The 16,994-nt window shown below is 48.9% G+C and overlaps 1 protein-coding gene across 1 annotated transcript in view; it reads left to right on the top strand.

Moving 5' to 3' along the window:
- PLXNA3 (plexin A3) overlaps positions 1-16,994 on the top strand; it is a 72,176-nt gene that overhangs the window by 17,231 nt on the left and 37,951 nt on the right. Inside the window, exons 2-3 of the mRNA XM_044269077.1 lie at positions 1,680-2,914; positions 8,335-8,517. Coding sequence (XP_044125012.1) covers positions 1,769-2,914; positions 8,335-8,517 — 1,329 coding nt within the window. The 5' untranslated portion in view covers positions 1,680-1,768. The remainder of the gene's footprint in view (positions 1-1,679; positions 2,915-8,334; positions 8,518-16,994) is intronic.

Here is a 16,994-nt window from a genome sequence, read left to right as displayed (position 1 = left end):
TTGTCGGGTTGCAAACTGGGTTGCTGTGACCAGACTTGTTTTACAATCGAATTTAGCTAATGACATTTTCTGACATCATGTCTGTCTGATGTACGGCAGACATTTCTCGCCCACCCTCCCTCCTGTGTGTCTGTCGGTGGGCACTAGAAACCCAGCATGCTTTGCTATAACACATGTAACAGGTCAGCCAGTGTCATAGGTACAAATCTGCTGACAGATGCCCCTTTAAGCTTTACACTGCAGCTCGTCTTGTTACGGTTGGCTTCTGGTTGTAAGCACAAGCCCACCTTTAAACACAGTAGGAAAAGAATGATAATTCCAGTAAAAATGAGGCAACTACTGCACATATACTCGGAAAACCTAGCCCAAGTTTATGTGGTAGCTGGAACTTCTTGTAATAACCGCACATCGATGCTTCCGTCCCAGTGTTGGACACCTCCCAGAAGCCAAAATTGTCATCATAAGAGCCAAACCTTCATGGGAATGTTCTCGAGACCTCTATGCCCCGATCCTCTGGTTTATTTTTTAGGATTCTGTATAATTTGTCCGTAGCTATACGGCCCTTGCATTTCCTTCTCTGTAATTCAATCCAGCTGTGTGGGTGAAAGAGACACCGGTTTTGGGGTCAGGAGTCAGAACCAGCGGGTGGAAGTGTCAAGTTGTCTTCAAAACAAGATGGCTCCTCCTGACGTGGAGTCTGTCCCCGCCCCAAGTCAGGACCATCCACACAGCAGGAGGGTGACCTAGAGTAAATATCAATTTCCAAATTTCAAGGCTAGGAAACCGCTTATAGTGAGCAGAGAGGAACATTTGATACGGTGCTGGGATGACGACATTTGTGGGATCTGGAAGAGGTTTAACCCCTAGCCTTCAGAAGCAGGGTCCAAAAGTATATTCTTCAGTCTTAGTAATGAAGTATGGCTTCCTCTGTATGACAGCATTTAGCCCCAAAGCAAAAAGTCACTTCGCTCCCGCATGGTTCCTTCTCACCCAGCTCTCTGAGAGTCCGAAATAGCAGATTTGACCTCTTCTACAGTAGTATGGGAGCAAAGATGTGGAGAACAGGGGTCCCCTGACACACCTGGTGTGGTGGAGAATGCATGAATAGGTGGATGCAATCTCCATGTACTTCCATAGAAATTAAGAAGCAGCCAAGCCGTTGAAACTGGGACCTCCATTCTCCACATAAGTGCAGTGGTGGTGGATATACCGCCTGTTGGAGACATGGTGCGATATCTCTCAATCTGGAACCCCCTTACTGATCATTCATAGTGCTCTATCCACTTGGATATAGATTGAAGTATAACATTCCCTGAAAGGACATGTGAGCTACTAATGTTCTTGAGCTCGGCGGGTGAAACTTGTGTCCAAAAGGACCATCTTTTTGTATACGTTGGGTGCATAGGACCTATGAAAATATATTGTGCATAAAGTAAGGTCAAAATGTGAACAAAGCCTTTATTATGAGGAGCTCGAATCAAGGTTTCATCAATTAGACCCGTGGTGGGAAACCTTAGACCAAGGCGTCTTCCTGCATTGGACTTTGGTCCCAGAGATTGGGATCATGAGAGACTTTTTGGGTGCAGTAGACGTGGCTTCATGAAATGCCTTTGTGTTGTATGTGTGTTGGTCCTTTATGATATTCTTGCTTAAACTCTCTTGTCCTTTTTCTTTTCCAGACATGATCTACTGAATGTGGACCTGGACAAGCCGCTTAGGATATTGGCATCGTGGCCCAAGAAGCTGACCTCCACGATAAGGATACGCCATGGAACAGTTCAGTTGCTTTCACCTTTCTTTCCTTCTCATAGTGTATTCTTCTGTCAGAAGATCGTCCACCTCCCCGTTGCCGAGCTTTACCGTGTCGGACACATCTCTGACTCATCTGGCCGTGCACAAGCACACGGGTGACGTCTACATCGGTGCTGTCAACAGAATATACAAGATGTCGGAGAATCTGACCGACCTGCGCTCCCACTTGACTGGCCCGATTGACGATAACTCCAGCTGCTACCCCCCACCTTCTGTGCGTCACTGCACCCACAAGCTGTCCCCTTCGGACAACGTCAATAGACTCTTGTTGATCGACTACACGGGTAATCGGGTGGTGGCCTGCGGCAGTGTGTGGCAAGGGATTTGCCAGTTTTTGAGGTTGGACAATCTCTTTAAGTTGGGAGAGCCCCATCACCGCAAGGAACACTATTTGTCGGGGGCAAGAGAACCCGACTCCATGACCGGAGTCATTGTAGAACAGGATGCCAATCAGAGTAAACTTTTTATCGGAACGTCCATTGACAGTAAATCAGAGTATTTTCCCACCCTTTCCAGCCGCAAACTCTTGAGGAACGAGGAGAATGAGGAGATGTTTCGTCTGGTGTACCAGGATGAGTTTGTGTCTTCTCAGATCAAGGTCCCTTCCGACACGCTTTCCCTGCACCCCTCCTTTGACATTTACTACGTGTACGGCTTCGTCAGCGGTGGGTTTGTGTATTTCTTGACCCTACAACTGGACACGCAGCAAACGCTACTGGACGCCACTGGAGAAAAGTTCTTTACATCCAAGATTGTCCGCATGTGCTCCAAAGACCCAGAGTTTTACTCTTACGTAGAGTTTCCCATTGGATGCACCAAGGACGGGATAGAATATAGACTCATCCAAAGCGCGTATCTTAGCCGGCCTGGCCAAAAACTAGCCCAAGAGCTAGGGATACCAGAAGATGAAGATGTCCTCTACACAGTCTTCTCTCAAGGTCAGAAGAACCGATCCAACCCTCCCCGCGAGTCCGTCCTCTGCCTCTTCACCCTCAGCCAAATCAACAAAAGCATCAAGGAGCGAATCCAGTCCTGCTACCGGGGAGTAGGAAAGCTGTCCCTGCCGTGGTTACTTAATAAAGAGCTGAACTGCATTAATTCGGTAAGAGGTCCGGAGAACATGGTGGGTTGTCGTACCTTCTTGTCTAGTGTCCCCGTAAATCTTAGCTGATGGGTTTTGTCTCCATGTTAGGAAGGGCTGGTCCCGTGCCCATCTCTCCGCTCTGCCTTTCGATGAAGCAAAGCGCCAGGGAGTGTTAAAGGGACAGGCGAAGATTTGTTGCTTAATGTATAACATTATTAAAAATTGATTTTTCCATGGCGGGACTTGCTCCGTTAGGTGATCCGCGAGCTAATTAAATTCCTTTGTATGATTTTGGCTTGTCACGGACTCAGTGCTCGGAACTGAGAAAGGCAAATAGTGCTGCATCCACTTAAACAAGATTAATAGGATTGGAGCCAGCGTTTCCTGCGCGGCGCCGGCCAGTGTGTGCACAAATCTATTTGGAAGTGAGACTCACATGTAGTCCGGTACTGTGGTGCTCACAATGGATCTCCTCCCTCGGTCACGTGCCCTTCTTCGTTTCCTATAGGTTCCTCATATGTATAAAAAGTTTTAAAGGTTGAATCCTCGACATCTGATGATGATCTTTAAAATACATGTGGTTGGGATGTGTTTAACTACACTTAAAGGGCACCTGTCATCAGGATCAGCCCTATTACACCAGACATTCTTCCTGGTAGGGCTGATCTCGCTGGTTAAAATGATACCTGTCTTGGGAAAATCGGTTGTAGTGTTCCTGAGAAAAAGACTTTTTTATTCTTTATGCAAGTGAAGGCTTCAGTGCACTGAGGGGTGTGGCCAGCACTGGAAAGCTAAGCCCCTCCTCTTGGTGCACTGAAGCCCTCACTTGCATAAAGAATAAAAGTATTTTTTTCTTGGGAATGCCCCAACCAATTTTTACAAGACAGGTATCATTTTAACCAGCAGGATCAGTCCTACCAGGGAGTATGACTGGTTTAATAGGGCTGATCCTGCTGACAGGTGCCCTTTAAGGTAGCCATAATTCTTACCCAGATGTCGACAGCAGTTTTTCCCGACCTCCTCATACACAGGCACGCTCGGCTCAGTTGAGCTTTCTTATGTTCTCAATGGGTAGAAGGGAGTAGGCCACCCACAGATGCTTCTGGTGAACAAGGGATCGGACACGTTGAAATCCAACATACTTGATCTTTCTTTCCTCGACATCTGGATACCCCAATACACTGTAGATGGTCAGCTGGTCTCGCCCAAAGTGTCAGGTTCCCCCAACTAAAAGATTTGTCTGGTTGGTAGGAAAGATCCACCTCAATGATCCCTTTCCAATGCACCGGAGATGACCGCGTAGCCAATCGCTGATTGAGGCTGTGGCGGTTGATTGGCTTAACTGTTGTTTTCTCCGTGTCAAGCGGGACCAAGAAGGAGAGGTCCAGTGAAGGGATAAGTAAGGTGACTTTCTCCAGACAGCCCCTTTAACTTGCCCATTTAATGTCTATGACCAGAAGTGGATGAAGTTGCCCTTTAAATTTTTGGACAATGGACCATCCATGAGTACGCGGTGCAATGGTAGACAGGATTTCCACTTACGGTTTTAGGAAAGCTGGCCGTGTTGTCACCTAGCTTTCCCAGAAATGATCAATGATGGGAGTTGTAGTTTTTTTCAAGGCAACAGGGTCCCTCCTTTCAGTGACAGTGTCAATCCAAATTATTTTGCCACCTGATGGCATCCGGCTGCGAGCGAGCCCCGGGAGTGGGCGTCCTGGAGAGAGCGCACATTATGTAAATGTAATTAAGCCGCAGCTATTTCCAGGAGCGACGCTGAGCCTCAGACTGATTCCCGGATCTCTTCATCCCAATTTTCTTTTCCATTCGGGCCTGCGCTCACGTGTGCCGCTCCTTCCAGCTTTATCCGCCCCTGGCAGATCTTTTCGGACTGCGCTGGGCCCTATAATTGCCTGCGGTTTCTTGGAATACCACTTGAAAGAGCGCATTGCTCCGACACCCTGTTATTTGTGAGTGGCCGCAAACGTGACATTCCTGTCCATGAGGAGGTCTACGTGGCAGAGCTGCTGCCTGCGAATCTGACAGGCCGCATGTATGTAACGGTATATATGTACCAAGCAGATCACCGCTTACGTGTCAGCCTCTCTTTATGAGACATTAAAGGGGTATTACCATTCCTTTATGATCAGGGTGGTCCGACTTCTGGGATCCCCACCTATCCGAAGAATGAAGGGGGGGGGGGGGCAGCAGCGCTGGTTAAGGTTTCCTAGCATTTAGGTCAATGGGGTGCACTGCAGTTCCCGGCAAAGGTGGGGTACCGGAAAAAGGGGAAACGGCGCTAAACTAGCTCTGCTTCATCTTTATTCTCAAGGGGTCCCAGGGGTTGAACCATGACCGATCATTAAGTGATGCCATATCCTAGTGATTCCCCCTCAAATAGGGAAGACTCACCAGGGAAGTCATGGCCGCCCTTACAGCTCCTACAGGCTTGTCACCCAGCTTTTCTGGATTCCTGAATGTCGCAAGGAAAATGTTAATTTTATATTGCCTTGTGATTGGAACAATATTCCCTAACCTGCAGGCCCCCGGCCGTCGCCACCCGCAGGCCCCCGGCCGTCGCCACCCGCAGGCCCCCGGCCGTCGCCACCCGCAGGCCCCCGGCCGTCGCCACCCGCAGGCCCCCGGCCGTCGCCACCCGCAGGCCCCCGGCCGTCGCCACCCGCAGGCCCCCGGCCGTCGCCACCCGCAGGCCCCCGGCCGTCGCCACCCGCAGGCCCCCGGCCGTCGCCACCCGCAGGCCCCCGGCCGTCGCCACCCCCAGGCCCCCGGCCGTCGCCACCCGCAGGCCCCTTGTCCGTACGTGTGGCTGTGCTGAGGCTGCACCTCAACCCAATTCACTTGGCGGGTAGGAAGGATTGGGCGTGGTGGATTTCAACATGTCTGATCCTTTGTTCTCATGAGATACACTACCGCCATGACCTTCTGACAGCAGCTTATTGCCTTCTCCCTTTGTAGATGGATGGCTGAGGATGCATGTGTATGGGAGGGAATTGAGAGAGAGCTATCTATGTGAGTTAGACGCAGGCGTGCCCACCAAACTACACCCAGTGAACCCAAAGGCAGGAGTTCCAGTAGGACCCAGTGACTTCTATTAAAGGGGTCGTCCCAGGAAAAATATTCTACAGTTTATAAACCAGCACCTGAATCTGAATACTTTTGTAATTGCATGTAATTTGAAATTTAGCATAGCCACTGAGTTATTCAATGCAATGCAATGTATCTGTATAGCGCCACCTGCTGTGTTTTTTTTTTTTTTTTTTTTTTTCTTATTTCACTGAGATGGCCGCACATGCTCAGTTTCATCCTTCAACTGCCTCCTGAGCTGTGATAGGGAGAGAGCTGCAGCAAAAAGGACACGCCCCTGAGCTGCATCAAAAAAGGACACGCCCCTGAGCTGCCAGATTAATATAAATCTAGCAGAGCAATGAATGGGGAGATCTCTGGATCCATGTGAGGTACAGGGCTGGTTCTAGCTTTGTTAGAAAGAGACTGACATGTACTGATATGTCTGGCTTTCATTTTGTACATCTGTCATGGGATAACCCCTTTAAGCAGGCTCTTCCTAGTTCTTAGGAGTCCAGAAGGCGGGGAAGCCTGGCTTATATTTTCCATTTTCCTGCACATTACTGGGGTTCATGGTCACTGGAGATGCAGGGTGGTTTCCACACAGTGGGTCTTTCCTCCAGTGAAGTGGGTGGGCATACAGACGTGGTCTTTCCTCCTGCTCATTCCCGCCAGAGACCCCCCCCCGGCCCTGCTCCGTAATTATGGGTAATCTGCCGTGTTATAAAGCCCTTATATAGTAAAGTATTCAGAACACCATTGTAATCCGCGTGCCCATTCATCAGAATCTCTACCTCTTGGCGCAATGCCCTTTAGGACATGCCAATCCCACAGCCCAAGTTCTCGATGCACGCCAGGCTTTTGGGCTGGCATCCCGCAGCAGAAGACACATGCTCTGTATTGTGCCGATCGCGGAGGCGGGAGGAAGCATAACTTGTGGGGTCATTATGGTGTCTGGCAGCGTTCAGCTCACCCCATTGTTCTCTTCTGTGACTGATTCCGACCTGTTCTCCGTGCGCTAATTAAATGTGATTAGCCCCATAATAGGTCCAGTATATACGGTAGGTGTTAGCACTGGGGTCAGTCGTCGTAATTCGCAGGAATGTAAAATCTTCCACTTTTTCTTATTCTGCACAGTTTTGGATTGATCAGAGCAGAAGTTTGTGCTTCAGAGCTGCTCTTCCTATCGTAACCGGAGACAGGAAGTTGCAGACATTTTTAAAGTTATGTATTGACAATGGCGCATGTCACCGCATGGCATATATTACATAGCAGGTGAACAGTCAGTTCTTGGTGTTATGTTGGAAGCGGGAAAATGAGCAAGCGGAAGGATCTGACTAGTGGAGATTGCTATGCATACTGCGGATCCAAAACAGACTGGTTTCCAGTATGCAGAAGTTAGTACCAAAAGGGGCCCAAGGACGGACAGCCGGTGAGTGGGTCTGGGTGCCCGAAGTTTATTGATGCATGTTAAGGGGGTTCACCCATCTAGGATATGACCCCAGTGTCTGATAGGCTGTGCATGTGCACTTTGCGGGCTCCGCTCTAAGGTCCCAGAGGTGAGACCCGCACCTATCCTTAGAATGGAGCCTGCAAAGTGATGAAGGGCGCGCATATCCTAGCGATTATGCCCCCAATGTCCAAGATGAGAAAAAACCCTTTAAGACTAGCCGGTCTGGTCTGATCCCACAGAAGAGCTGGTGTAGAACAAATTGCTGACAACGTCGCTGCGGGTGATGATAGAAAGGTGTCGGGACACGCGGGACTCTCATGCACCACCCATAGTATGTGCATGGGCGTGCTGTTCTTGCACTGTAGACATTTGGGAGCCCTCGGTGACGGTGGAATACGTTGTAGGGTTTTATATACATTGGAAGTGTGAACAGAGCCTTAGCGTCCTCGCTGTTCTGGGCAGTAGTCCCTGCTGGAGCGGCAGCCTTGCTGACTGTCTCCCAGCTTTTATTATTTAATTTTTTTGGCTACAAACAGATCTAACTAAGAAATGGCTGAGTAGATTTGTAAGCTCCTTAAAAGGACGTCTGAAGGATTTTTATAAGAGATGTTTTTGATTTTTAGCTATAAATGCTCTATAAACCTGAAGAAGTATCACCTATAAAACCCGGCGTTCATTAGGAAAATGTGAGGCTTAATGGGAATGACGCACGCCGGGCTGTAAATCACGGCGGTACGAGTCACCTTGGCTCACAGCTGCGTCCTCCCTAGGAATTGATCGCCGACCGTAACGCATCGCTCATTCAGTTCTCGGTGTGGAACTACAACTCCCAACATACCTACCACTGGCGGCGGGCACAAGGCGCCTGTGTGATGTAACACCTCTACTTCTTTTTGTTTTCCAGCCTATACCCATCCATGATGGCTTCTGTGGCCTGGCCTTAAACCAGCCCATCGGTGGCCTGAAGGTGATCGAGGGGCTTCCGCTCTTTGAGGATAAAGCGGACGGCATGGCTAGCGTGGCGGCTTACAGCTACCATGGGCATTCTGTGGTTTTCGTGGGCACCCGAGCTGGAACGCTGAAAAAGGTGAGTGCCTCATGTTAGACGTAGAGGTGGAAAAGGTGGTCTGTGAGGGGGTCCGTACACATCGTCCGAACCTGGCATCAGTCTAATGTGTATGGGAAGAATAAAGTACTCTCATACACCTGCAGCAGCAACTTGTATGTACTGCAATATGACGGACCCTGAGGATTGGGCATATTGCAGTATATAGTGGCTGCTGCAGGTGTATGACAGCACCTTTTATTTTCCTCGCCCCATTGAAATTAATGTGCATGTGTATGGGAGAGTCGGGAGGAAGAGCTGCTGGCTGAATGCATGGTCATCTTTAATGGTAAGAATAGCCGTGATGATGGCCACCTTGGTGGGGAGAGATTGTGGGATATTCTTAAAGGGGGGGCTATTCATTTCATTGTTGTTACCAGCCGCCTTCTAATTAACTAATAATTACTTAAAGGGCAGCTGTCAGCAGGATTAACCCTATTGAATAGGGCTTACTGTCTTGTAGGACTGATTCTGCTGATTAAAACGATGCCTCAGTTGTGAAAATCGGTTGTGGTGTTCCTGAGAAATTTTTTTTTTAATTCTTTATGCACGTGAGGGCTGCAGTGCTACAAGGGGTGTGGCCAGCACTGGAGGATCTGAAGAATGCTAGGCCCCGCCCCTAGGTGCACGGAAGCCATCACTGGTATGAAGAATAAAAGTCATTTTTCTCGGGAACGCCACAACCGATTTTGACAAGACGGGTATCATTTTAATCTGTTTGATCAACACTACCAGACAGTATGCCCGTTTGGATAGGGTTGATCCTTCTGACAAGTGTCCTTTAAATGGTACCCAGCATTTTAAAAAATATATATAAAGTTTGACATAGCTTAGTGATGGTTTTGATTATCTGGTTTCGGAGACCAGCACCATTAGCTAAAATGTAGGGGGTAGAAACGCTCTAGTAGGTGCTGTGCCCCATAATTTCTGATCGGTACTCAGGACTTTCTGTAAGCCTGTACGCCACTTTGAGGAGAGCAGAGCCAATCAGAAACAGTGGGTACAGCACTCAACTGAGCCATTTTAACCATCATGGGGGTCCCGCCACCTGGATTTGCAATACGTTCACCATCATTACCTGCAGTGTTGCGATCTTCACGTGCCACGTCCAGGCCTACATGGTTCTCCCATCATCTGAGTATATTTGGGGGTCATTGCCATTATGGCAGACCCCAACTCGTTTCAGAGTCTCTTGTAGATCTGATGGTGGTCCTGGATCCAGGCTTGACATTGGGAATTGGTGAAAGCATTGGAATTGGGGGGGGGGGGGGGGGTGTTAACGCGGGGTCCTCGTCAGAAAAGATGGACACTGGCTGTAATACGAGAGGACGGGGGAGGAAGAGGAAGACATCTGGTCGCGAGCACTCAGGGCTTTGGCACGTACTATAACTGACGCGTTTTATAGATCGGCCTTCACCTCGACTGGGGGAAAGGACAGCGAATTCATCACGTCTCGCTATAAATCCTGACTGCCATCCAGATAATTAGTCGAGAGCTTTCTGTGCCCGGATCTCGTCTCTTCTTATTGTTCCTGTAATCAGGCAGCGCGGCCATTATCTTCTAGGCCCCTGGCCCTATAATTCTGTGTAGACGGCGGCCCTTTATTCCGGGAGCCCTCGTATTTCACTATGATTTACACACTTCACCCATTCATTATATGTGACTACTGTATACGGCTCACAGTGTCTTCAGTGCCACTGTACCGCCGGCAGGTTATCCCCAAGCTGGAGACCTCTTATAATCTATAGGGACAATGGGGTGGGGGGCTATAAATTAAACGTGAGCGCCAGGGCCGTGGCTGCCGTCACATAGCTTAATTCATATGACCATCCAGTTCCTCCCGTTCGTAAGAATCTCAGAGGCAGGAAAGAGAACATGTGTCCCCAGTGCACTGGGAGGGATGCGGAATACCCAGGGCATTCACACTGGCACCACGTCCGGACCAGTCTCCCTGGTGCCAAAGGAGTATTCACAATTGAGCCGGTGCCATCGGTAGGCGCTGACCCCCCATCACTGAAGAACGATCATGGGTTTCTTCCTCTCCTGTAGCCCACATGAAATTCTGGATCGTCTTTTCCCATAATGCCGCATTGTGCCGTTCCTCTCTTATTCCTACTGAAAATGTATAAATATATTGACTACAGAATGTTACTAATCCCTTTGTCAAAGGAGTGCTTCTCTGCACAGCCTGGCACTGATTGGACAGTGTTTGAGTGTGTAGGGAGGGACATGCCCACGAGGGGTAACACCCAATTTATTCATACATTTCCAGGAAGAATAACAGAGGACCTGCACAGCATATAAAGGTCTAAGAAATGGTCATTTCTTGAAGACTACAAGTAACTACTTAAAGGCGTTTTCCCATCTCGGACAATGGGGACATATCGCCAGAATATGTCCCCGTTGTCTAATAGATGGGGGTCGCACCCACACTGAGAACGGAGGCGTGAACGTTATGGCGGGCACACACTGCGCATGCGCAGCTGCCCTACATTGATTTCTCTGGGGCCGCCGAAAATAGCCAAGCGCTGGCTCTGCTATTTCCGTCGGCCTCATGGAAATGAATGGGAGAGGTGGCCACGCAAACGCAGTGCGATCCCATTCAGTTCTACGGGGAGAGCACTTGGTGGTGGCCGAAAACGGGGAAATGCGGGGGCCTCCGCCTTCCCCCCTCTGTTCTCAGTGTAGGTGTGGGTTCCGCACCTATTAGACAATCGCTAGGATATGCCCCCCATTGTCTCAGATAGGAATACCCCAGGCAGGTCCTTTTTTTAAAGGACTACTCCCTTCGCATAAAGCAGTGGGGTGTCTGTTGGATATGATCAGTTGGGGGGGCTGACCTCCGGGACCCCCTCCGATTGTGCGAATGCTGCTCTCTTTTCAGTGCTGTGCCCTTCGGATCCCAGAGACGTAACCCTTCCACCACCAACAGTAGCGATAGGAGGAGTGCCCCTTTAAGCAAAAAAATAAAAAAAAGCTGCCACCTGGAATTCCTGCTTAGCACCCCTCGCACCGCAGTCGCCCTCTGACAACCGTCGGTGTGCCGTGTTCCTCTCGTCTGCAGGTTGTTCCCCTCCAGTGAACATGTGTTTTCTATCCTCCCCTCTAAGCTGAGTCCGTGAGACGCTCGGCCGTGATCCGCACTAAATCAGGTACATTTTTCCTGGGGTCTGATAGACGAGAATGTGGTTATGGGGCTTAGCTTGGAGGGCAGGCGGCCCAGGGGATAGGCGCAACATTAAACTTTTCATAAAACGGTGTGAAATCTGAGTCCGCCGTGCGCAGTCCTCCACAGCTGGAACCCATTAGCGCACTCCTGTTTTACACATTTCTTTTTGGTCCCGCAGATATTTATGTCTCTGGCACATCAGCGCGCCTCTCGCTGGATTTAAGCGCCCCCCCCTCCTTCCCCTTCCAGATCTGGTATTAAAGGAGCCGACCTGCCCGACCATTTTATTTTTCACTCTGTCCTGGACTAATGTCAGACAGTGGGGATGACTCCAACCTGTGGCTGCAGAACTACAACTCCCAGCATGACTCCCTTTCAGAATATGCTGGTAATTGTGGTTTTGGCAACAAGTTAGAGATCACTGTCCTCGGCCGAGTGTGCATGTCTTGTCATCGCGGGATGGTCCCGGAGATCAAAAGGATCGGACATGTTCAAATATACTGCCCGATCCTGATCTCCTTAGCCATCTGTCCTCTACAGAGAGTCGAAGACCCCCATAAACATTAGTCGGCCCGTCCTGCTGGTATTGGTGGGTTTCGACAATAGGGAAAGTAACCATTTGAGTGAAGGTTTCCTTTAAGGCCATTCAGCTGATTGCTATTCGTCCACTCACATGCACACTCGGCTCGTGTGTTCTGAATGGGGAGCCACCTGCTGATGGACAACCCTGTGATCAGGATGAAATCCAGCATGCCCGATCCTTCGTTCCTCCCAGGTTAAAGGGGATGGCCCACGGAAAACATTTGCCACCTTCACAGGGTGAATGATAATAAATGTATAGTCACTGGGCGGCCCTAATGCAGAGGCCGGGTTTGGGGTGGCCCCAACGCTACGCTGGGTCCCCCCTACACCGCCGAGGTGTCACCATGTGTTGCTGCTCTCTGGAAGGGATGGTGAGGCGTGGTGCACACCAATGGGAAATAAGTCCAGAGAGTCAGGGTGCTTCTTTACTGGAGGAACTCGGGTACAAAACAATACAGGCGAGGCACAGGGCTGACTTCTCCAGTGTCCTCCTGATGCTGAGGAAAGGTCTGAGCTCTCTCTCGCTCAGTAGTCCGGGTGGCTAGTGACCCATGGTCTGTGGCTCAGCGTCATCTTCTGGTCACTCATGCAGGCTGGCATGAGTCTCCCCTCCAAGCAGTGGTCTCTGACTGCTCTCCTTATATAGACCCCTTTCACACAGGCGAGTATTCCGCGCGGATGCGATGCGTGAGTTGAACGCATTGCCCCCGCACTGAATACCGACCCATTCATTTCTATGGGGCTGTGCACATGAGCGGAGATTTTCACGCATCACTTGTGCGTTGTGTGAAAATCGCAGCATGCTGCTCTTTGTGCGTTTTTCACGCAACGCAGGCCCCATAGTGAATGGGGTTGCGTGAAAATCACAAGCAAGTGCGGATGCGGTGCGATTTTAACGCACGGTTGCTAGGAGACTATCGGGATGGAGACCCGATCATTTATTATTTTTCCCTTATAACATGGTTATAAGGGAAAATAATAGCTTTCTGAATACAGAATGCATAGTATAATAGCACTGGAGGGGTTAAAAAAAAAAAATTTAACTCGCCTTTATCCACTTGCTCGTGTAGTCGGCATCTCCTTCTGTCTTGATCTTAGCTGTCTGCAGCAACAGGACCTTTGGTGACGTCACTCCGGTCATCACATGATCCAACACATGATCCATCACCATGGTAAAAGATCATGTGATGACCGGAGTGATGTCACCAAAGGTCCTGTTGCTGCAGACAGCTAAGATCAAGACAGAAGGAGATGCCGGCTACACGAGTAAGTGGATAAAGGTGAGTTAAAAAAATAAAATAAAAATTTAACCCCTCAAACGCTATTGTACTATGCATTCTGTATTCCGAATGCTATTATTTTCCCTTATAACCATGTTATAAGGGAAAATAATACAATCTTCAGAACATCAATCCCAAGCCCGAACTTCTGTGAAGAAGTTCGGGTTTGGGTACCAAACATGCCCGATTTTTCTCACGCGCGTGCAAAATGCATTACAATGTTTTGCACTCGCAAGGAAAAATCGCGGGTGTTCCCGCAACGCCCCCGCACATTTTCCCGCAACGCCCTGTCTGAAAGAGGCCATACAGTTTTTGCTAGACTGGAACCTTCTAATATGAGGGGTGGAGTGGAGAAACTCAGCACAAACAGATGCATTGTTTCAGCTCCCGTCTGTCATAGACTTACATTAGAGCCTCAATGATACTCAATGGCACAGCAGGTATTCCAAACAAAACAAGTTTCCAGACATAACAACATAGCTAAAACCAGACATTTAAAAGGTCAGTCTGTCTGCCTTTGACTGTAAACTAGTCTGAGTTTTTTCCCTTCAAAACATGGTCTTCTTTAAACCCTATGACAGCTGTGGAAAATTACCAACTTCTCAGTCAAAGCCCTAACAGTCTCTCACTATTCATTAACCCTTTCCACTGAGCCATGTGAATACAGTGATAATGAACAGGATATATATCACAATATAAAAACAGGCAGTTACACAATATTACAGTATAAGTTAACCCTTTCAAGAGAAATAAAGTAAGAAGTTTTAACTTTGCATAGGAGATATAGGCAAATGTCAAAGTACTCCCTGCTCTAGGGCATTACACGAACACTGGGACTTTTACCAATCACAAGAATGGGGGGGGTCCCGTGTCTCCCATTTAAATGGTGGTGGTTACGCACGCGGCCTTCCGCTCCATTCTGTCTCTATGCGGGGTACAGCGATCGCCTGTCTGTCTGTCCCTTGAATGTGTGACTGAAGCTACCTGTTCTTATCATTGTCGGGGGTCCTGAAGGTCGGATACTCCTTAATCATACATCTGCGAATAGGTGATGTGTTTTTCATGGGCCACCCCTTTAGGTTAGCATGTAGGAAGTAAGGGTCCCTTCTGAATCTCCTCACGTAGACTTAAGACATTTTAAAGGGGTTTCTACAAGAGCATATTTTTATTTGAGAAATAGCGCCACTCCGGACCATAGGCAGCAACTGGTACTGCATTCACTCTAAAATCTAATACCAGGCACATGGCATTGACCATATGCCGATCCCAGACACAAGTTATGGTCTGCTTACCTTAATTTGGGGATCATGGGGAAGAAACAAGGGTTCGTAGAGAGTAAAAGTATGCAGACTGGTCAGGTGAGGTGTGAACCCGCCGTCGCAGCGCCGCACGTGCGCCAGGGCCGGCTGTATGAATATAATTATCGTTCTCCTCCATGTAAACATCAGGTCCATCAATAATGAATGGGTAATAGGGAGGTGATTAACGGCGAGTGGTTTACACCATGTATTATTAACGGCATCTATGAAGGCATGATTTAGAGGGGACTGTGTGTTATTTACGTAAAACCCCTTTAAGTGAGTATTAATAGGCCAGGGACGGGGGTGTCGACTGGAAATGACCCTTTTTAGGTGTCGTTATGTGAATTATAGGAAAGGCTGACCTGAGAGGCGCAGGGCATGCACAGAATCTCTACCTTTTTCATAAGGGCATGTTCACACTGGACAGAAATGCTGCAGATTTTCCATCCGGAACAATCCGCGGCACTTTGCAGTAGCCGCAGAGTTGGGGGCGAGACTTTAACAAATCTCATCCAGAAATTTTCTGCCGCGCAGTGTCGCTGTGGATTTCACCCGTTTCAGTGTAGCGGAGCGCCAGTTTATACCGATTTGCAGTAGATGTTTCCGTCCCGGGTGGATGTCTGTTTTTAGACACGTTGACCTGTCTCTAGGAGATGCCATAATTTATGATCAGGTGGGACTCCTACCGTTCCTTCAAAGTGTAGGGGCCCTAGCGCTGTGGCCCCTTCATTCCTTACCGGTCATATGAGCCCTTTATATATTAGCGGAGGCGCGTAATTTGGACTGGTACATTCTTCTGCTTTGGAGGACTGCCCTCTTGCAGTACCCTGTTTTCCCTTTAGAGGCGCTGTAGAAAAACTGAGCATTAAATCAGACGATCCCAGCAGCATGATCATAGGCACACAGTGGGAGAAACAGGTTGTCCACACCTGACAGTCCCCTAAAATCACCCTCTTTGAGGTGTATTCGTCCTGTAGATCACAGGAGCCGTAGGAAACATCATCTCCACCGACAAATGCATATTTATGGTCTGGAGTAAGGAAGTCGTTCTTCGCCTCCTGCCCCAAATACTACCAGGAAATAATGAAGGTTAGCACCCCTGCCGCGCCTGGATATTGTCGCGTTGCTGCCTCTTTATTGCTTTTAATAATCGTTATTATGTCTCGGGGACCTTAATTGGTTTGGGGGATGGGGCCCCAAGGGTTTAGTGGTGGCGCAGTGTGCGCCTGGTCCTGTAAATAGGGTCAATGATAGCGTTCCCGTCTCCCCGTGTGATGTTTGTGTAAGGAGTCGTCGAGCTTTAATTACATCCTGTGTACAGGGGACCCGCAGGAAAAAGACCCTTTAAGGGTCCGTCCCCACATAGGTCACCAGTTGGTCGGCCGCCGCCTCCAGCCTTGTTTAGTGGTTTCGACCAGTCCATTCAATTACAGTCTGCCATGGAAGGTCGGCCTCGCGGATATTAATTATTTTTCTGCAGATTTATTGAAAGACTGCTTTTAAGCCACTGCGGTTACATGGCGGTAAGGAGCACCCCTCCCCCCATAGCCTGAGAGATCACCGTCTTACAGTGGCGGACTCTATTAAAGGGACATGCTGCGGCGTCCGTAGAAGATGCTGCTTCCTTCCGTTTCCGGCCTATTGTAATTCAGAAAATCTGGGTTAAATTATTTTTTAAAAATATATACAAAAAATACGTATAAAATGACACAAAAATTCTAAAGAATTCCTTATCAGAATGGACTATAGTAGGGCATGATTGCTCTCCCCCGATAAAGCAACAGATCAGCAGATTGAAGGGGCTGCGGAAGTCCGGTGAGCGACCTGTGCACGTGATTGTTTTACCTGGCACTGCGCCATGCATGTGGTAGTGGCCATGTCTGGTGCTACACTTTATTACAGCTTCTTCCAGTTTCAGTGAGTAGCACTGGGCTGCAGTACCGGGCACGGCCACTAATCTGACTAGAGCGCTGCAGACAATTCAGTCTGTTTGGGGTTCTGGGGGTCGGGCCGTCACTAATTTGCTATTGATTCTAGATGCTAAGGATAGACCTTCAATATTTCTAGACACCCCCTTTAAAGGCATTGTGGGGAGGAGCTGTAGTACCAGAGGCAGCCTGTGCACCA

This window comes from Bufo gargarizans, chromosome 9 (genome assembly GCF_014858855.1).
Source record: "Bufo gargarizans isolate SCDJY-AF-19 chromosome 9, ASM1485885v1, whole genome shotgun sequence".
NCBI classification, from domain to species: domain Eukaryota; kingdom Metazoa; phylum Chordata; class Amphibia; order Anura; family Bufonidae; genus Bufo; species Bufo gargarizans.
The sequence above is the reverse complement of the archived record's forward strand: the minus strand, read 5'-3'. Positions and strand labels throughout refer to the sequence as shown.